This window comes from Monodelphis domestica, chromosome 3 (genome assembly GCF_027887165.1).
Source record: "Monodelphis domestica isolate mMonDom1 chromosome 3, mMonDom1.pri, whole genome shotgun sequence".
Lineage (NCBI taxonomy): Eukaryota > Metazoa > Chordata > Mammalia > Didelphimorphia > Didelphidae > Monodelphis > Monodelphis domestica.
The window spans coordinates 495,807,507-495,829,657 of record NC_077229.1 but is presented as its reverse complement, the minus strand read 5'-3'; the positions used below and the strand labels follow the sequence as shown (position 1 = coordinate 495,829,657).

The window sequence follows — 22,151 nt, the reverse complement described above, 5'->3', positions numbered from 1 at the left end:
CAGCTAGGAGGTGTGTCCTGACTCCCCAGCTGCCTCCCATCAGGAGGTCTGCAGGCTTCTCCCCCACCCTAGACTGTGGGCTCCCTGGGTGCAAGACCAGTTTTTGCTTTTCTTGGTACTGCCATGCGCTTAGCATAGCGCCCCTTACAGCAAAAGCTTCCTAAATACTAAATGAGACTTGGGGCCCTAAATGTTGGCCACGCCTCTAAAGCCCCTAAATTCCAGGATGGCTGAGAAAGGCCACGCCCTGGACTTTCCTCCGGGGGCCAGGTTCTCCCCAAGCCCACCGAGCGACCTAAATCTAGCCCCGAGCCTCCAGGTGAAAGAACCAAGGGAGGCGCCGGAGAATGGGGGGAGGGTATCGTCATGTAAGTAACGCCGCGTCCTCTACGTTCTCCCGGCGCGTAGCTCCGCCCTCCCTTCGAACATCCTGCTGGGATCGCCTGGGAAACGCATTCTCGGAGGAACACGCAGCCGTCCAATGAGGAGCGAAGGAACACGACGAACTAACCAATGAGCGAGGAGCTGTGCGGGGTTTAAACCTCAGGCTAGGCTGCTGCTAGTCACTGCGTGCTGGGACGAACGGCTGTTAGTTACTTCGTCGGCTTGCTGTCCACTCGCAGGGAGCCAGGGGTGGGGGGGCATCTGTGCTTTTTCTGTGTTTGTATTTGTCTCTTTGTTTCCTTGTTATTATTAGCTGCCGCCTGGAAAGGTGGAAGCCATGGCACTCCGTGTTACCAGGGTGAGTTGCTCAGAGCGGTGGAATGAACCTGCCCCGGACCCATCACTTCGCACCCCCCCTCCAATACCTGGTTTGGGAGTGAACTGGGGGAGCACAGCCAGAAGGGTCATCGGGAGACAAAAGGAGGAGAGGTGGAAGTGGGGCATGGGAGTGTGGGGGCGGCTTGGGGGAGGGGAGAGGGGGCACCCTAAAGGACCCAGGGAAAGGGAATTGGAGAGAGGGGGGAAGACGGTAGAGGCTTCTCCTTCAGAACCTCGTTTCCCCAATTCAAATCCAAAAGATAAAGGAGTTTGGGAAATGAGTGAAACCCTATTGAAAACTCAAAATGGTGTTCAAGCACCACACCCAACCAAATTCACGATCCCCACCCCCACCTTCCTTGTGTCTTTGAGGGAACCAGCTTCAGTGGAGCTTGTAGGCCTCTAGACTGGGCATGGGAAGGTTTAGGGTCTCCTCCCCACTCAAACTGAACTTTGAACCTTTTTATCCTCTCCCAGTCTGTGTTTTTCCCCATCTGTAAGATAGAGGGACAGTAAAAGGGGGGGGGGGGTGAGGGGAAGGGAGAGGGATGGAATTGGATTGATTTCTCTGTAATGAAATAATGGAAAGGGGGTGGGGGGGATCAAATTTGCTTCCTACCTGGAACAGTGCCCTCTACTACTGAGTCTATTGTTTCCAGTCCTGTATTGAACACTGCTAGGGACAGTTAGATTTTCATCACTTAGCCTTTTAGCATTTCTATCTTGTTCTAACATAAAAAGGGGTCCCTTTGTAGAACATGAAGATCAATGCTGAGAATAAACTGAAGACCAATGTTGCAGGCGCCAAAAGGGTGCCTGTACCCACTGCTTCCTCTAAGCCTGGGCTGAGGCCAAGAATGGCCCTGGGTGATATTGGCAACAAAGTGTGTGAGCAACAGCCTGCATCAAAAATACCTCTGAAAAAGGTAATCCTTACTTTGTTTCCCATGAATGAGGCTTCCTCTTTTAACTATAAATCTTTTTTTGATTCGTTAGTTCTCTCTTCTCTGCAGGAAGCTAAAGCTCCCATTGCAAAAGTAGCTGCTAAAAAAGCTTCCAAACCAGTAGAAAAAATGCCTGTGCCTGAACCTGTTAAGGAAGAGAAACTAAGTCCTGAGCCTTTTAAGGTAACCGATCCCTAAACCTTCCATCAACATGTTTCATCCTTATGATTGAAAGATGCTGTTCAAATGAATTGTGTTCACAAGGATTACATTTCATCTGTATGCTTGAATGTTAGAATGTTGGGGACATCTGGGTGGCCCAGTGGATTGAGAGCCAGGCCTAGCGACAGGGGAGGTCCTGGGTTCAAATTTGACCTAGCTGTGTGATCCTGTGCAAGTCACTTAACCCCTATTGCCTAGCCCTTATCACTCTTCTGCCTTGGAACCAATACATAATATTGATTCTAAGATGGATGATAAAGGTGTAAAAAAAGAAAGAAAAAAGAATGTTAGAATGTTTTCTTAAAAGTTCATGAATTTGTGTTGGGTATGCTATATTGAGTGGCAGCTAGCTGAAACAGTGACTAGAGCTCTTAAGCCTGGAGTCTATGATCTAAGATCTATGTTCAACTCCAGTCTCAAGATGCTACCTGTGTGATCTTGGGCAAATCTCTTTACTATGTTTGCCTCAGTTTCCTCATCTGTATAATGAGTGCATACTGAAGAAAGAAATGGCAAACCACTCCAGTATCTTTGCCAAGAAAACCTCAAAAAGAGGTATGGACAATAACATGCTATATTGACTATCCAGTTAATTTCACACTTAAGTGGTTTATAATTCAATTACTGATATATCTTCCAGGTTTTTTGTTTCATTTATTTTGTTTTTGGAAAGTTGTGTTAAGGATAAAATAAATATAAAGATAGTCCTGATAGGAGCAGAAAGAATAAAGGTATTAAATGTTAGGAATTTTGGAATTTTTCCAGTGAATTACAGTGCCCTTTTGTTAAGGAAAGGAGTCAGATGGCACACAAGATGTTTAAGCTATAGCATGGCTACTAATTATTAGCATTTTTAATAATTTGCTTTTTTTTAAACCCTTACCTTCTGTCTTAGAATTAATACTGTGTATTGGTTCCAAGGCCATGTCTTAGAATTAATATTGTGTATTGGTTCCAAGGCCAGAAGAGAGGTACGGGTGAGGCAATGGAGTTTAAGTGATGTACCCAGGGTCACACTGCTAGGAAGTGAATGAGGTCAGATTTGAGGACCTCCAGGCCTGACTCAAAATCTTCCAAGCCACCCATTTGCCCTCAGCAATTTACTTTTAAATGTGATTGGGATTTTTTTTTTTAATTTACCCATTTTGACAGCAAGAAAATATAGCTTTCTAGAGATTCTAGGAGGAAACAATTACTGTCTTTTTTTCTCTGCATCATTCTCCCTTTCTCTTCCCATTCTGCCTTCCACACAAAGACATTACAGCTATAGATAATGGGATGTGAATCTACCTGCATAGTATACTGAATAGAATAATGTGATCAATTTAGTGAGATTAAATTAAAACTATCTCAAACCTTAGCATTCAATAGCTAAGCTGATTATCTCCTCAGTCACTAAGGTTAAGTAAGACATGGGGCAAGTTGAGAAGTCTGGAGCTAATTGGCAGAAAGGAAGAAGGATGAAGAAACTCCAACCCACACTACCTTTTCTTTCTAACACATATCTATACAACCAAATTTACCTTTGATAATGCTGGTCAAATGACACAGTATGCCTTCATTGTGTTAGAGGGGAAAAGCTCGGAATGTTTTATATTTGCTTCTACTGTGTTTAAATTTAAATTTAAAGCCCAGAGCAGGGACGACCTGCGGGCTGAGCTCGGGCTGGCCCCGACCGCCTCGGCCGGCCTGCTCGATGGTCCCGCGGCCCCTCTCGCTGCCTGGGAGGCCCCGGCGATTGAGCACTTTACAGGAGGGGGCTGGGGGTGCCAGGCTGTGCCCGGGTCTCTGGCACGCTCAGGGGTGGGCAGAATTGGACGCTCAGCTCGGGTGGACCTCGGAGGTGGGTCCAGGGTGCCGCGCCGCGCCACGCCCAGGAGATTCCCGCCCTCTTCTCCGGGTGGGCAGGCTGGGCTCCGGGCGGGGACGCAGTGGGGGCCCAGGAGGGACCTCTTCTGTCGCCGGGGCTGGGGGGGCCCCTCATCTCTTCACAGCCCCCCCCCCTTGGCCTCCACTGGCCTGCCCACCCCATGGGGCTTCAGGGACTCTCGGCCATGGGCACCGCGGCCAGCAGCCATCTGTGCCAGGGGACATGCCGCTTCCGTCCTCCCATGAGCTCCAGTGTGTGGCGTGTTGTGATTCCCCGCATCCTTGTGTTGGCTGTCCTTCTTTAAAGGCTTTTTATTTATTTGAAAGAACTAGTCTAGCATTTGATATATTATTTCTCCTAAAAGTTGCAGCCATAGAATACAGATTGAATTTTTTTCCCCAAGGAAAAAATATATAGACATTCTCGTAGTAGTGATCACTTCTTTAAGTGGGTGGATAACCATAATTAGAAGGTCTCTTTGCAGTCTGGTGGTATACCATTACAGTATTGATTCCAGGAACTTTTCTTTTACCAGGCGGATTCACCATCCCCAAGCCCAATGGAAACATCCGGATGTGCACCTGCAGAAGAGTTTCTGTGCCAAGCTTTTTCTGATGTCATACTTGCAGTGAAAGATGTTGATGCAGATGATACAGCTGATCCAAATCTTTGTAGTGAATATGTAAAAGATATTTATTGCTATCTTAGACAACTTGAGGTCAGTTTTCCTCTTGAACTCTTCCTAAATAAACTTCTTATTATTTTAAAGGGTTGGGAAAGGAATGGATGGAGGCAAAAACATTTTTGGTTTGAACTTTTTTTTTCCAGTGACACAAACTTAATAAACTAAGGCTAATAAGTTTGTGGGTGACTAGTATTAGAATAATAAACTTTATATTTTGGACATGCAGAAGAACTTTTAGCCATTTAGCAATAACTGAACTTTCTGGATGCAGTTATTTCCTTGTGTTCAAGATACTCTGCATCATGGAATATAATTTCAAAAGATGATTTACGTTTCTTTGTGCAGGAAGAGCAGGCAGTCAGACCAAAATACCTGGTGGGTCAAGAAGTCACTGGGAACATGAGAGCCATCTTAATTGACTGGTTGGTACAAGTGCAGATGAAGTTCAGGTTGCTTCAGGAGACTATGTACATGACCGTGGCCATTATTGACCGATTTATGCAGGTGAGTATATGTAATGTGGAGGCCCTGGAGAGGTACTGTGGTGTGCTTTCTTGAGGGGATACATGAAATTATCATCTGAGTGGAATTTTTCCTGGAGTTGCCTCTGGCTATATACCATGGAAGGTGATGCAAATAAAGGGTATAGAGGAAGGCTTGGACTGGGCATAGAGTTTGAGTCACCTTGATGCTAGCTGTGAGACTAGCATGAGGGAATGACAATGCCTGCAGTATTATGTAATATAATACAGAAGTCCTCAGGATTTGTTTGTAGTTTTAAGCCATAAAATGTTTCAAGTCAATACTACTACCCCAAACATCAGTGGAAAAATAATTCTAACATTCTTTGTCTTCACTTTTCTTTTTCCTTATTTTTTTTAAACTGTTGCCTTCCATCTTAGAATCAATAGTATGTGTTGGTTCTGAGGCAGAGAAGAATAAAGGCTAAATAGGGATTAAGTGATTTGCTTAGGGTCATATTTCTAGGAAGTGTTCAAGGCAAATTTTGAACTTGGGATCTCCCATCTTCAGGCCCATTTATCACTAAACAACCTAGCTCCTCCCATCCTCATTTTTCTTTCTTTTTTTTTTCCCCAAACTATTACCTTCCATCTTAGAATCAATACTGTGTACTAATTCCAAGCCAGAAGAGTTGCCCAGGGTCACACAGCTAGGAAGGATCTGATGCCAAATTTGAACCTAGGACCTCCCATCTCTAGACCTGGCTCTCAATCCACTGAGCCACTTCATTTCCTCTATCCTCATTTTTTCTGATGAAGAAATTGAAGCTTGGAGGTTGATTGAAGTGACATCCTCACACATCCATAGTCGCACAGCTAGTGACATCCATAGTCACACAGCTAGTGGATCTGAGGGTAGGATTCCAATGTAGGTCTTCCTGAATCCATGTAATCATCATTTTCTCTTCTCATTGCACCACACTGCTGCTCAAACCATAAAATTCCATGCCTCAACTGTGAAGTTTTCTTGATTTTTTTTTTTAGAACCTTTATGAAGCTTAAGCTATTCTTTGCCCCATAATAACGAGGAAGGTGGAACTGGTATCTCCCCAGGATTTGTTGGAGGGCATGTAGGGGAGAAAGTCTATCTGTAGTAGTTAAGAGTATTACTTGTTTTGTCTCTTCAGATGGGTGAGTGACTAAGAACAGCCTCCTAATGACTATTAAAAGCCTGATGTCTGTCAGAAACTGCCAACAGTGTTTTTTCATTTAAGATTCATTTTCTAGTTGGACTGTTTAAGAGGGAAAGGGAAGGTGTTGAGTTCTTCGTCCCTGAAGGAGCTGCCTCTCATGAAGAGAGTTCTGTTTGCATTGCTTCCACTTGGCAGCCATTCTCTTGCCTAAACGTCTACATGGATCATCTTTGCAGGATAACAGTGTACCTAAGAAGCTGCTGCAGCTGGTGGGTGTTACTGCCATGTTCATTGCCAGCAAGTACGAAGAGATGTACCCACCTGAAATTGGGGACTTTGCCTTTGTAACTGACCACACGTACAGTAAGCACCAGATTCGACAGATGGAAATGAAGATTCTCAAAGCTTTAGACTTCAGTCTGGGTCGTCCTTTACCCCTGCACTTCCTACGCCGAGCATCCAAGGTTGGAGAGGTGAGGTGAATCTTTGGTTCCAAGGTGATGTCATTTGGCTAAAATTATGGTCCAGTGTAAACAGGCCTTTATGATCCTTTGTGTTTCGTGTTTCTTAAACTTTGCTGAATCTTGATCGATAGGCAAGTGCCAGTCTGAACAAGGAATGATGAAGCTTATAGTCTACTGGGGAGGTGAGACTGGGTACATAGCCAAGTATGATACAAAGGAGATATCCAGAGCAAATGGAAAAGTTGGAAAGAGAGGAAAGCTTCTTATAGCTGGATCAAGGGAAGGCTTTTAAAGAATAGTAGAAACCTGAGCAAATTCATCAGCACTGAGGATGATTCCAGTGAAGGAGGAGGGGTTTGAGGGCATAATTGGTGGGACGGGTTGCTCCCAAGGGAATGGGAACAATGCAGATGGAGGTCTTGAATATAAAGAGGTCTTCTTTCTGCTCCAAAACTGGAGCAAAGAAGGTTAGAGCATGGGTGAAGCCAAATTTTTGAATGGCTGAGCAAGGGAAATGAGGGAGATCTGCAGCAGTCATTCAGTAAGCTAAGTTATTGTAATAGTTACCATTTCTATAGTTCTTAGAATGTGCCAAAGACTGCAATTATTATGGCATTTAATGCTCACAACAACCCTGGGAGGCAGGTGCTGTTACTATCCCCATTTTACAGATGAGGAACGGAGGCAAATAAATAAGTCACAAAGTGTCTGAGGCCAGATTTGAATGCAGGAAGAAGAGTCTTATTCCAGGCCTGGCACTATCCACTGCACCACCTAGCTGCTTCCTCTAATTAAGAATTGAAGGCTTGAATAGCAATAGGGTGAGAGCTAAGGACAGTAGTATTCTGCTGATTTCAGTTAAATTGAGTAACTGAAGGGTCACAACTGAAGAGAAGAAATCAGGATTAGAAAGGAGGGGGTAATGGTGGCAAAGCAAGAAATGAGAATTCCAGAGTTCAAAGTGAAGACAGATCAGACTTGAGAAGAGTGTAGCATTGGAAGATGTAGAAGGCCAGGGGATTATGGCTAAAGAGGAGAATTTCAGAGTTTATGATCTTAGAGATGAAACATTTTTGGGTGCTCCCTGATAAGGTACGGTCTCTTGATGGCAAGAAGGTGAGTGGATCTATCTGATGGTCTGTTCTAGGGGCAGTGAGATAAAGAGGCCGATAGGATTTTGTTATTTCTCACTGCTCCAAACAACTTAGACTGCTAAATTTCCCAAAATCAACAGATTAAGTCCTCCAGGGCCTAGTTTTAGGAAGCTTTATGGTCCAGAGAGTATACTGGTAAGGCCGATGGCAAGAAGGTACCAGTGTAGCTGATGGTTGAATTGAATGTGAATCTTGGCTTGGTATTGATTGGGTTGGCAGTGGGCTATGATCATGGAAGTTTAAAGTTACAGATTTTGTGGATTTAGTTTTCTTTAGTGAAGTTTGACCATTTTTTTATAGATCAGATGGTTTGCAAACAGAAACTTCTTTGTCAGTGAGAAAATGATTTCTCATTCCAGGTTGACATTGAACAGCACACCTTAGCCAAATATCTGATGGAACTCACAATGGTAGACTATGATATGGTCCACTTCCCTCCTTCCCAGATTGCAGCAAGTGCTTTTTGCTTGGCACTGAAAGTGCTCGATAATGGTGAATGGGTAAGCCCTATGTCTGCTCCAGGTTATACTTATTGACCTTCTAGATAATTATATTTTTGTTGTGACTTTTCAGCCTGTAAGTCTGCTAAGGCCAGTCTGATTTATAAAGCAAATGCAAAGATATTGTTTCTTCTGATTTAACTCCCAAATCAAACAAGAGAGAAGCTTGAACAATTGAGGATTTCTCTAGAGAACTTGAGTAGCAAGTACTCTGAAGTAAGTTCTTATTTGTCCCTTCTTCACTTCAGTACCTCTTTCCTAAAACAATATCAGGTTATAAGCAGCAGTCATCTCTCACACACACATTTATAGGTCATCAATCTAGAGAGGTAGCAATTTATGAAAAGTGTAATTTAGCATTTAAAATCTCTCAATGTTAATCAGAATATCCAAGCTTTATATAATGCTTACTATGTATCAGGCACTGTGCTAAGTGCTTTCCAATTATCATCTCATTTGATATATTAACTCTTAGACTCCAACTCTCCAACACTACATGTCTTATACTGAAGAGGCCCTTCTTCCTGTAATGCAACACATGGCTAAGAATGTGATCCTGGTGAACCGGGGGCTTACAAAACACATGGTAAGTGGAAGAATTGGGTAGAGGGACCATGCTGGAATTTCTAGGTTAAACCAAGGGTAAGTATGTGCTAGATAAAAGAACGGGAGTTTGAGTGTGTGCATGTTTTAAAAGCTTACATTTTTTGTAGCTAGGTACATAAAGTACCGTTGTCTTAACTCCTAAGATCTATATTTGGTGGTTTGTTCTTTCCTTAATGGCTGCCATTTTTTTTTAACTCTTGCAGGCTATCAAGAATAAGTATTCAAGCACTAAGCACGCAAAGATCAGCACTATTGCACAACTGAATTCTGTAGTAATTCAAGATCTAGCCAGGCCACTAACAAAAGTGTAACTCCTGATCTTGCACTGTGTAGTGAAATCTGCAATAAAATTGGCACCATGTGCCTTTTTGTACATATTATAGCTCCCAAATACTTGTCATAATAAAGTTTTCTTTTGTCCCTTTTACTTTTTTATGTGTTAACTTTTTTTGATGTTAATCCTTCAGAAGAATTATAGGGATTTTTTTGGTTCAGTTTAATGCAGATAAAAATTGACCCAACCTGAACTTAAATTCAGTCCAATGAGTGAAAACAAGTCCTATGTGTGCCACATTAAAAATGAGTAGATCTGTATGGGCTGGTATATAAGAAGGCCTCAAGGAAAAGGTTTAACATCTCTCCCCACAACACATATTGAAAAGGTATTTTTTAATGTTGTTATCTTGACAAGTGAAGAGTTTACATTAGCAAGCTGCCAATCTCTTAGTTCTGTGCTGAACAGTCTTTTGTTCTCCTTTCCCATCAGAATTTCCCTCATGGTCTGGCTCAGATCTGCATTATTGCCTTCAAGCCATTTGTTTTCTTCCATTTCAGTATCCATGCCATCTACCCTATCTATGTTCCCTCAACTCTTCATTTCTTTAAAATTACTTTACATCCAGGGTTCTTAACCTATTCTGTCACAGAACCTCTTTAGCAGTCTTTTGAAGCTCATAGATCCTTTCTCAATAATTTCTTAGATGCATAAAATAAAATACATAACATTACAAAAGAAGCCAATTGTGTTGAAATGCGGTTGTCAAGAGGATAGTAGGTTGCTCAGTGGTTTGAGAGCCAGGTCAAGAGATGGGGAGATCCTGGGTTCAATTTCTGTCCCTGACTCTGGGCAAGTCACTTAACCCCCATTGCCTAGCCCTTACTGCTTGGAACCAATACACAGAATGGTTCTAAGACAGTCAGGGATTAAGAAAAAGTTTTCAAGATATTTTTTTAATTCGTAGACTCCAAGCTAAGAACTTATCTCTTATCTTCAGTCATCTCCCAGAGAAGAAATAGTCTTATCTGCTAACATTCATTTTCTACTTTCACCCTTGAGCTAGCTTTTCTGGAGGCCTTACTCTATCAGAATCTTTCATATCCAAATCCTCTTAGGGTCACATTCAGGTCTCTGCCTCCTTTTTTTTCCAACTCAAATTCAAGCTAGGTTTATATCACTAATTGTCAAATCAGAGCGCTCACTTTGAAACTTCCACAGCATCACGTGATCCTAGTTTTTGTCTTGCCTTCTTGAACCTCTCTGATTCATTTTCTTTTGTTTCCTAAAATGTTGGTGCATATTCCCTGAAATTGTTGTTGGCCTTTTTCTCCTCATCCAACTTCAGTTAGCACCTGTTGGTCAACCCTTCATTATTGTCTGATATCATCTGAAGGTTTTGCCTCTTCTATCCTCTAAACCAGGTCCTTCTGATTTTCCTTATTTCTGCTTAAGCAAAAGAACTTGCAATCTGACTGATTTCCTGTCCCACTGTCCATTTAGATTTTGTGAATTCTTATTCACAAATTGACCCTGCTGCTACTGCCACCTTAATTCATCTTCTTAAACCTTTCACTAATCTGATTTCAGATAAGTATCCCTTATTGGTTTCTCTGCTATACCTATGCAATAACACCGAAGTTTGACTGTTAACTCTCTAAAACTTCAATAAGTTTCCCATTATGGCTGCTGTACAGGATTCAACTTACTGCTAAAGCTTTATTCCACATTGATTTCCTGTTTGAATCTCTTAAAAGGTGCCTGGCCTTAATTAATTGTTCTTAATTGTTCTCTTTTCTGTCAAAACCTAAATTCCACTCCTTCCATAAAGCCTTTTCTTAGGAGAATTTTGATCATTTTTTTCAGGGCTTTATGGCATAGGATCAGAATTCTCCTTGGTCAGATTTGAGTTCAAATTCTGCCTTTGACTGTTTTCCTCAGCAAAATGGGGACGGATACTTGTAGTACTTACCTCATAGGCTTGCCATGAGGGACTAGTGAGATAACTGACAAAACATTTGGCAAACCTTCAAATTTTACATATATAAATGTCTTCTACTATTGATCACATTCTTTTTCATTGAGGTAAGGGACTATCATATGATATAGAAAGCACTAGTCTTAGAGATTCAGAGAACTCTGGTTTGAATCCTGGGCTCTGACTTAGTAGCTGTGAAACTTTTGCAATTTTTTCTCCTTTAAGAGAAATCTATTTTCTCTTCCAACTGCATTTTCTCTGTACCACCCCTTCCCCCATACAATAAGGTGCAGGGTGTGGTGGGGTGGAAGGGAATTCCTTGTATAATTAAGCAAAACAAATGCCCTCCTTGGCTGTGTTTGAAAAAAATACATGTCTATTCTGAACCCTAAATCCTATCATCTCTTGTTAGGCATCATCATTGGGACCAGGGATGATCGTTATGTTAAGAATTCATAGTTTTCAAAGTTTGTTTTTATAGGGTTGTAATTGCGGCATTTCTCTATCATTCCCCATCAGTGTGCAAGTCTTCAGAATTGTTTTTTATAATATTGATGTTAATATTTTTGGCTCTACTCTGCATCAGTTCATACAAACCTTTTTGTGTCTCTTTGAAAGTATCTGTTACAGCACAATAGTATTCCATTACATTCATAAACCATGGTTGTTCAGCCATTCCCCAATCAAAGGGCACTACCTTAGTTTTCAGATTTTTTTCCCCCTGAAATAAGAACTGCTAAAAATATTTTTTGTACATATAGTAGGACCCTTTTTTCCCCTTTTTCTGTGCTCTCTGGGGTGCTGGAATTTATTTTAGGTTTATTTTGGGTTTGTGGCAAACTTGCAGAGCTATTTGTTGCATTTCTCTTAATAATTTGGATCATTAAAAATATTTATAGGTAACTTGTTCAAATCATTTGACCATTTATCAGTTGGGGAATGATGGCTCTTTTTATAAATTTGAAATCAGTTCCATATATGTAATATTTGTTTTCTTAAATATAAAATAATAATAATATATATATATAATAATGGTATGGATACTATGTGCTTTGTAAACTCAAACCACTATAGAAATATGAGCTTTTTGTATACTCCCCAGCCCCTCTGATGCTCAATAAATGTCAAGTGAGTGAATTAATAATTTCCTTGTCTTCCTAGAATGGAGAGATAGACAAGTTTTTCTAACCAAGGAAGTATCAGAAATGGATAAAGTTATATGCTCAAAAGAAAATTGCAAACATAAAAGATTGCCTTGGTTTGGAAGGAAAAATTACCTCCTTAGATTTGCGTTATATACTTTGTACATGTACTTTTTTTTTTCTCTTAAGGAACTTTAGCAAGAATAGATGATATGTACATACATGTTTGATTGCATGTACATACATGATTGGAAAAATATATTATTTTTTTGGGTGGGCATGTGAAGTTGAGCCTTGACAGAAGTTAGGAATTCTTTTTTTTTTTTTAAGTTTATTTAGTCAATTTAGAACATTATTCCTTGGCTACAATAATCACATTATTTCCCTCTCTCCCCTCCACCCACCTTTCCCACAGTCCACGCATTGCATTTTAGACAATCCTTTGGGAAAGATTTCTGGTGGTATGACTACTGGATTTGGAATTATTGAAGAGCTAGCAGCTGGCAGCTTCATCACTTTTGACGAAATAAGATCCAGATAAAGAATAGTTTTAGTATTGCCAAGTTCCATGTATACCAGAGCTTTTGCCCATCAACCTTCTTATTAATGATAACAACTTCAGGTTGGCAACCCAAGAAGACCTTGGGTAAGAAAGGGTCCAATTAATTCCTCCATAGGAATTAATATGCCTTTTGACTTGTATTTATGTTCATTTACTTTGCTGCTGCATCCTAAACAATTAAAAAGTGGTCTGTATCTCGGTTTTCAAGAATAGAGGGCCCTGGAGGTAGAGCATGGTGTATTAGATTTTTTTATATGTTCCACTAATATGCAAATAGCCAAGTAAAATCTAACATACCTAGTGCTCAGCAGATTTCTTGGCAGAAGAGTCCCTATAGGTATGACTATCCCTCACACAAAATACCCTTGAACAGACTTTACTGCCTAAAGCCAGTTCCTATGCATTGGGGCATGAACCAACTGCTTGACCCCAACTCCCTTTTTATCTCATTCAAAGGATGCATCTTCTTGACAGAGGACTTGGGAGTATGAAGTTGGGCCTGATCACAAGTCTAACCCCCTTGACATTCCACCTATTAACAATTCCCTTAGGTTGGCCAACTCCTTTAAAAAAAACTGCATACTGAAAGGATTAAGGCTATTCGATCTCTTAGTACACTTAATGATGCTAATAAGTAAGGATCAATAAACACTTTGATGACCCTTATCACCCGGATACCAGATAAGAGAATTTAACTTCAATTTCAAGACTCAGACTTAGCCAATCATACTTCCAAAATTCTGAACTCTGAACTTATCCCCAGTTTTTCTGCTTCTCATCAATTCATAATTCCTGTGTTTTCTTCAACTTCATTGGGACTTTATAGGTCACTTGATCCTAATCTTTGGTTTTTTGATAGATTGATTTCTGAGGTGCAAATTTTTGTGTTTTATATGATTAGCTCCATTTATTTTGTTTAATGTGATTTTTTTCCTCTTTGGAGATAAGCATATTTATACATTTTATGAATTTTGAAAATTATTGAAATGCCAAACAATTCTGAAGTTTTACCTCAGACCCTGCAAATTGACAAAGATCACAAGATGGAGATGACCAATGTGGAAGAGACTGTAGAAAAGGCTCTAGAGTCATGAAAGCAACTTGGAATGTTATTAATAAAATAGTAAGTGTCCGTGCCCTTTGACCCAGAGATTTCATAGCTAGATTTATTTCCCAAGGAGATCAATAATAAAGATTCCATGTATTCCTAAGTGCTTATTTGTGGTACTAACGACCTGGAAACAAAGTAGATACTCATAGAATGGGGAATAGTTAAGCACGTTAAGAATGTAATGAAATATTGTGCTGTAAGAAATAAGATGATATAGAGAAGCGTGAGAGTTAAGTGAAATAAGCAGAACTGGGAAAATTGTACATCAAGACTACACCAAAGCCAACTGAGGGAACACCATTACAACAGACTTCATGCTGTGAAATCACAATGTCTAAACTTGGAACATTGGATATGACACCGAGTCAGTATATTATTTTTGGTTAACTCTTTCTCTCTTTGTTATAAGGGGGGGTCTATAGGTGACATAAAAAAAGAACATATGAGATATTTTTTAAAATATTAGCCACTGATCCAATCGGAATTTTTATTGGCCATGGTGCACTTACTCATTTTCCCAGCAATTTTTCCCGACTCCCAGTATTTTAGAATCTTGGGTAAGCCAGCCAAGTAAGTGACTTTAGACAAAGCACTGGCCATAGCATCAGGAAAGTCTGAATTTGAATCTTCCTGGTTGTGTGGCTTAATCTGGACACGTGACTCAATCTTTTAATTTTTTAAATTTAAATTTATTTGTTTTAAAATACACAGATAACTTCCTCCTTCCCCTACCCTTATTAGAGAATGCATCATTTGACAAAAAAAAAAATGTACGAGTTAAACTATGTCTTGCTTATTTCTATTTATTGTTTCTTTCTCTGGAGGTAAGCATACACAAGTCATTCTTTAAACTTTATTTCTATTGCTGTATCTAATGTTCTCTTGGCCCCACTTGTTTCATTCATCATAACTTCAAGTAGATTTCTCCTTTTTTTGTTTTGAAAATGACAACCTATGTTTCACGTTCTTCATCTCTAAAATGGAGGGGTAGGAATCTGACCTGGGAGGTCCCTTTCAGCTCTTAAGTCAACATGGAATATTTTTGCTCTCTTACAAGATACTGTTATTTCTTTTCCATTCCTTCATCAGATAAATTTGAAAGTTATAATTTCTATAATATATTGTATTTGAAATCTGGCATTTCCCCTCTTGAGAGTCTAACCCAAACTTCAAATTCAATACTCTTCATTACACTACATCTCTGTCTTGCTCTTAAACAGTTCCTGTAAACTTTGGGTAGAATTTGTTAAACATTCACTATTACTCAAATATTTTATCACTTATTTTGTATTAACTACATTGAGATGTTAGTTTCAGTGCCATCACAAAGAGAAATATAGGGGGCAGCTGGGTAGTTCAGTGGATTGAGAGCCAGGCCTAGAGACGGGAGGTACTAGGTTCAAATGTGATCTCAGACACTTCCCAGCTGTGTGACCCTGGGCAAGTCACTTGACCCCCATTGCCTAGCCCTTACCACTCTTCTGCCTTGGAACCAATACACAGTATTGACCTCAAGACTGAAGGTAAGGGTTTTATTAAAAAAAAGAGAGAGAGAAATATAGTCAGAAAAGTGATAGAAGTAAAAATTAAGACTTGGAAGGTTTCAACAGGATGATATAAAACTTGTTCTGCAAACTCAATTTTTTTTTATTCAAATTTTCTTTTCCATTTTGAATTCTCTCCCTCCCCCTTTCCTCTCCCTTACTGAGAAAGTAAGAAAAACAATACCCATTACAAATTATGTAAACCAAGCAAAACAAATTCCCTCATTTAGGCATGTTCAAAACAGAATAAAATGAGCTTCAGTTTGTACTTTGCATCTATCACCTCCCAATTTCTGGAAGTGAATTCTGGGTCCTCTGAACCTGTGCTTGATTTCACGGTGTTGACCAGAGTTCCTAAATCTAAGGTTTTTGTTTTTACAGTACATCTGCATTGATCTGATTCTGCTCACATCAGCTGCATGTCTTCCTAGGTTTTTCTAAAATCATTCTCAGAGTCAATTTCTTTTTTTAACCCTTCCCTTCTGTCTTGGAATCAAAACTATGTATTGGTTCCAAGGCAGAAGAGTGATAAGGGCTAGGCAATGGGGGTCAAGTGACTTGTCCAGCTTCACATAACTAGGAAGTGTTTGAGGCCAGATTCATCTCTAGGCCTGACTCTAAATCCATGGAGCCACCCAGCTGCCCAGGGTCAAATTCTAATGTGACTACAAATAAGAAATTTTAATGTTAAATCCTTTCTGATGCTAATGAGTTTAAGAGTAAGATTCCTTTGAGTAAACTAACAAAACAAACAAACTTCTCTTCAATACAAAGTATTGGTTCCCAGGCAGAGGAGTGGTAAGGGCTAGCCAATGGGGATTAAGTGACTTGCCCAGGTTTCCACAGAAAGTGTGAAGTCAAATTTGAACCCAAGACCTCCTATCTCTAGGACTGCCTCTCCATCCACTGAACCACCCAGCTGCCCCCCAAATTAACATTTCTAACTAATGATGACAAAATTGTTGCTTAAATTATGTTCCTGTTTCATGGATTAATCATTAACAATTCCAACATTTAAAAAAATCTTTTATTCCAATAACAAATTTAAATTTAAGTTTTCCAAAGTTACATGATTCACGTCTTCCTCCCTCTTCCCTCCCTGCTCCTGGAGTTGATAAGCAATTCTATTAATTTATTATTATTAATTTATTCTATTAATACAGGCAATATTACTCAAAGCATATTTCCATAGTATTCGTTTTTTAAAGAGAATAATCTTAGAAAACCAAAACCCCATACGCTATCCTCAAATAAATGTTTGCTTTCATCTGCCATTCTACTCCAGCAGTTCTTTCTCTAGAGGTGGACAGCATTCTTAAGTCCCTCAGAATCATCCTGGATCATTGTATTCCAGTATATTTTCCACATTGTAAGGTAACAAAGAATTTTCTTCATGGCTACGTTGTATATAGAAAATCCAGTGAACAATTCAGTGGAACTCAATTTTTCCCCCATCAGTAATGCTGTTATTATTTACTTTATAAACCTTTGTTGTAATTTCATAGCAAGAACGGCAAAGCCAAAATCCCCACTGATATGTGTCAATTGAGAACATGCAAATAAAGATTTATCAGAAAAACATGTACTTGATTTTAGCCAAGAGCTCTGATAAATGAAGTTAACCAAATTGAGTAAAATCAATAGAAACAAAATAGTAAATTGATTGAACAAATATTCCTGGAGCATCCACTCAGTTGAAGGCACTATGTACTGATGTCAGTAGGGGGATACAATTCATGGCTTCTCTGCTGAGAGAAGAACATCCAAGGAGGTCAAAGCAAAAGAATAAAAGAGGCTCAAAGTGCTATGGGTCTTCATAGGATGTAGAGATTATATAACAGTGTCTGAAGTCAAAAGGCTTCAGAACAACTGACTAATATTCCATATTCAGGGAGAGGAGAAACTAATTTTGTTGTTGTTGCCTGTTTCTAGTTCAATTGTATGTTGTATGTGTGCGTGTGTTTTAGGGTGGGGAGAAGGAATAGGGAATCTAGGGAAAGTGGCGTAGAGAGGGTGTGGTGTAAGGGAAAGTACATGAGTTTTGAATGAAAACCTTAGGGTTCAAGCCTTGACTCTTGACACTAGCTATGATATGGGCAATTTCCTTCTACCCTCTTTTATAAAATGAGTCAGAGGCAGACTGTTATAGTCGAAAGTACTAAGATTTCAAGGTCAAACTACCCACTTCAAGTATGAGTTTAGCAGCTTAATTGTCCTAGTCTCCAGTTTCCCCTGTGTGTAAAATGAGAGTCCTCAGTTGGATTTAAATCAATGACAATTTATTAAGAGCATTCTTTGTACCAGACACTGCTAGGCACTGGGGATACACATATATAAACAGTCCCTGATTTATGATACATTTAATATCAATTTCATTACAGTCCAATGGCCTCCATTCAAGTTAATATTAAAATTCCTTTAAAAAACTTTTTTTCCTCAATTTGTTAAAGTTAAATTTAGTCTCTACTGATAAAAATATATTTTATGAGGTTTATTAAAGATTATAAGAAATCAAGGATAAAGAAATACAAAATTAATCTACTGATAAAAAATATTATTTTTATGAGGTTTATTAAAGATTATAAGAAATCAAGGATAAGGAAACACAAAATAAGAAAAGTATGTGCCTAGGGCACATTAGCCCATTCACAACCTACTCACTATATCTTGCCTTCCAGGTAGAGAGAGACAAGTGTGCTTAGAAGAGGAAGAAGAGCTCTTGGGAGGCCTAGAGCCCTTTAAATACTAAATTGTGTTCTCCCACTCAGGTGAGATTATAGGGAATTCTGGGAAGTACCAAGGACTTCTGGGGATTGAAGTCTGGGATTGAAATCTCCATTTTTACAAATTACATGCAAAAACAATTTTTAAGCTTTTTAAAAAACTTTGAGCCAAATTCTCCCTGAAATGGCAAGCAATCTGATATAGATTTTACATGTGCAATAACATAGTTTTTTCCATATTAGTCATTTTGTGAAAAAGAACTTTTAACAACAAAGAAAAGAAAGTGAAATATAGTATGTTTCCATCTGTATTCAGACTCTACTTGATCTTTCTCAGGAAGTAGATGACATTTTTTATCTTGAGTCCTTAAGGATGGTCTTGGATCAATGTTTTGCTAAATACATTCTGTGAATTTTAAAATTACTCCACCCTAATTAGACATACTTTAGGGGAAGATAAAGTTGTAAACTCCTGATTGAACAATGAAGGTACTTAACTCATACCTTATAGTGAAGCTAGAACTTTAAGATAAGTCTATTTTTAGATCTAATACAAAAGGGTGTTAAGTACCTATGAAGGTTAAATTAATCACAAAAGGTCAAGTAACTCAACAAAGAAGTGTGAAGTACCTCAGAAGATATAATCTAACCAGAGAAGGTGAGAACTAAATAGTGGATACTCCTGGAGAAAATCTAATCAAAGAAGGTGAAAACTAAAGAATGGGTAGTCCTGGAGAAAAGCATCTACTGTGATTGGTAGCCATGAAAATTTTCTTTAAAAGGCTCGAAAAGCCAGTTCAGGGAATTGAATTCAGTTTAGGACTGGAACTCAGCCTGGAGGATCTCCCTCAGACAGCTTCCTTGAGACAGTCTCGTGGTGAGTGATAAGACTGACTCCCTTTCCCTTGGGCTCAGGGAGGCCACTTTGGCCAAGGTCTTTAACTACTGCCTGGTTCAGCCTGAGCCGGAGCAGTTTAACTCTTTTCTCTCTCTCTCTTTTCCTTAATTTCTTCTCTCTATATTAATTAAATCACCATAATTTCCAGCTAACTTGGGTATTTTATTATTTGGGAATTTTCCCTGGTAACCAAATTAATTTAGATTTTTTAAGTCAAAACACTAAAATTATCCTTTACAGTTCACAATTGTTCATCATATTGCTGTTACTGTGTACAATGTCCTGGTTCTGCTCACTTCACTGAATGTTCATATTGATCTTTTCCAGGTTTTTCTAAAATCATAATTTTTTACAGCACAATTCTAATCCAATCATATACCACAACTTCTTTAGCCATTTCTGAATTTATGGACAATCCCCTCAATTTGCAATGTTTGCCACCACAAAAAAAAACCAAACTGTTAAAAATATTGTTGTAGGGGGCAGCTGAGTAGCTCAGTGGATTGAGAGCTAGGCCTAGAGATGGGAGGTCCTAGGTTCAAATGTGGCCTCAGACACTTCCCAGTTGTGTGACCCTGGGCAAGTCACTTGACCCCCATTGGCTAGCCCTTACCACTCTTCTGCCTTGGAACCAATACACAGTATTAATTCCAAGACAGAAGGTAAGGGTTTATAAAAAAAAAATATTGTTGTACAAAAAGATCCTTTTCCATTTTTTAAAAAAATCTTTTTGAGATACAGACCTGGCAATGGTATTGCTGTATCAAAAGGTATGCACAATTTTAAATCCCTAGGTGGGGGGCAGTAGGGTAACTCAGTGGATTGAGAGCCAGGCATAGAGACAGGCCTAGGATGCTTCCTAGCTATGTGACCCTGAGCAAGTCTCTTAACCCCCATTGGCTAGCCCTTACCATTCTTCTGCCTTGGAACCAATACACAGTATTGATTTTTTAAAAAATTTAATCAACTTGGGATATTTTTCCTTGGTTACAAGAATCATGTTCTTTCCCTCCCCTCCCCCCCATACCCTCCTGTAGCCCACGTGCATTTCCACTGGGTTTTACATGTATCCTTGATCAAGACCTATTTCCATGCTGTTGATATTTGCACTAGTGTGATCAATTAAGAATCTACATCCCCAATCAATGTGATCAAGCAGTTGTTTTCCTTCAGTGTTTTTACTCCCACAGTTTTTCCTCTGAATGTGGATAGTGGTTTTTCTCGTAGATTCCTCCAAGTTGTTCAGGATCACTGCATGGCCACTAATGGAGAAGTCCATTACATTTGATTGTACCACAGTGTATCAGTCTCTATGTACAATGTTCTCCTGGTTCTGTTCCTTTCGCTCTTCATCACTTCCTGGAGGTCGTTCCAGTTCCCATGGAATTCCTCTACTTCATTATTCCTTTGAGCACAGTAGTATTCCATCACCAACATATACCACAATTTTTTCAGCCATTCCCCAATTGAAGGGCATCCCCTCATTTTCCAATTTTTTTGCCACCACAAAGAGTGCATCTATGAATATTCTTGTACATGTCTTTTTCCTTATTATCTCTTTGGGACACAAACCCAGCAGTGCTATGGCTGGATCAAAGGGCAGACAGTCTTTTAGCGAGCGCCCTTTGGGCATAGTTCCAAATTGCCCTCCAGAATGGTTGGATTAATTCACAACTCCACCAGCAATGAATTAATGTCCCTACTTTGCCATATCCCCTCCAGCATTCATTACTTTCCTTTGCTATCATGTTAGCCAATCTGCTGGGTGTCACAGTATTGATTTTAAGATGTAAGGTATAGGTTTAAAAAGAAAATTGCTTTCTAGATGGTTGGAACAATTCACAATTGTATCAACAGTACATTAGTGTCTCAATTTTCCCACACCCTCTTAAACACTTATTAGTTTCCTTTTATGTCATATTAGTCAATCTAATAGGTGTGAGGTATCTCAGACTTTTAAAAATTTGCATTTTTCTAGATTGAGAGCATTTTTTCACCTGACTATAGTCAGCCTTGATTTCTTCATCTGAAAGCTGCCTGTATCCTCTGACCATTTATCAATTAGACTTACAATCTTATAAATATGATAGTTCTCTGCTGTAAAAATCTGCTCCTCCCCCCATCCACCTTTCTGCTTTTCTCCTAATCTTAGTTGCTTAGTTTTGTTTATGCAAAACCTTTTAAACTTAATACCAAAATCATCCATTTTACAGTTTATAAAGTTCACTTGTCTCATTTGGTCATAAATTCTTCCCCATCGATTTGACAGGTAAACTATTCCCTAATTTGCTTATAACAGGCCTTGAGCTGATGTGCAAATGTATATTTTGTTGTGTGTATAGCATTCCAAATATCTATACATAGGTGTATATATACTTTTTTTTATTTTTCCACTCTAATGTGCATTAATTTAAAATGTCAGGGGGAAAGGGTAGTTCTTAACAGTTCCTTAAACCATTTCTCAATGTACAATTTGCTGACCTCAAACACTTCTCAGCTGTGTGACCCTGTGTGACCCTGGACAAGTCATTTAGTCCCTATTGCCAAACCAATACACAGTACTGACTCCAAGATGGAAGGTAAGGGTTAAAAAAAAAAGTACAATTGGTGCAATTCTATACAGTATCAACTTTAGGATGTCTTTGTCTAAATCATGTATCCATTTTGACTTTATTTTGGGATATGGTGTAAGATATAGGTCTAAGCTCAGTCTCTTCTATACCTTTTCCTAGTTTTCCCAGCATTTTTTGTCAAATAGTGATTTTTTACCCCCAAACCTTGGATCTTTGGATTCATCAAACATTAACTATGGTCATTTGCGACTCCTTATTGTTTAGCTAATCTATTTCACTAAATCCCCATTCTATTTCTGAGCCAGTACCAGATTATTTTTGATTACAGTCTTGTAATATACTCTCTTTTTTAAAAGAAGCCTTTCTTTGGGTTCATTAATGTGTGATGATAGACGTGATGCCCTAAATTTGTCCTATTCGGCACCTATGCAGCAGGAGGGAGGATAAAAGGTGTGGGGTGGAGCTCTCGCTCTCTCTCTGTCTCT

General features: G+C 39.3%; 1 protein-coding gene across 1 annotated transcript; it reads left to right on the top strand.

Moving 5' to 3' along the window:
• Positions 1-116: 116 nt before the first annotated feature.
• Positions 117-9,288, top strand: CCNB1 (cyclin B1). Its single transcript, XM_001367252.4, has 9 exons — positions 117-742; positions 1,518-1,688; positions 1,776-1,889; positions 4,334-4,516; positions 4,829-4,987; positions 6,374-6,610; positions 8,115-8,255; positions 8,731-8,841; positions 9,065-9,288. The coding sequence occupies exons 1-9, from the start codon at positions 722-724 to the stop codon at positions 9,170-9,172; spliced, it is 1,245 nt and encodes a 414-aa protein (XP_001367289.1). The 5' UTR covers positions 117-721; the 3' UTR covers positions 9,173-9,288.
• The last annotated feature ends 12,863 nt before the right edge of the window (positions 9,289-22,151 follow it).

Coding starts and splice junctions, on each gene's coding strand:
- CCNB1 (XM_001367252.4), top strand. CDS start 722: ATGGCACTCCGTGTTACCAGG. Junction 1,689..1,775: donor CAAAAATACCTCTGAAAAAG/GTAATCCTTACT, acceptor TCTTCTCTGCAG/GAAGCTAAAGCTCCCATTGC. Junction 1,890..4,333: donor TAAGTCCTGAGCCTTTTAAG/GTAACCGATCCC, acceptor TTCTTTTACCAG/GCGGATTCACCATCCCCAAG.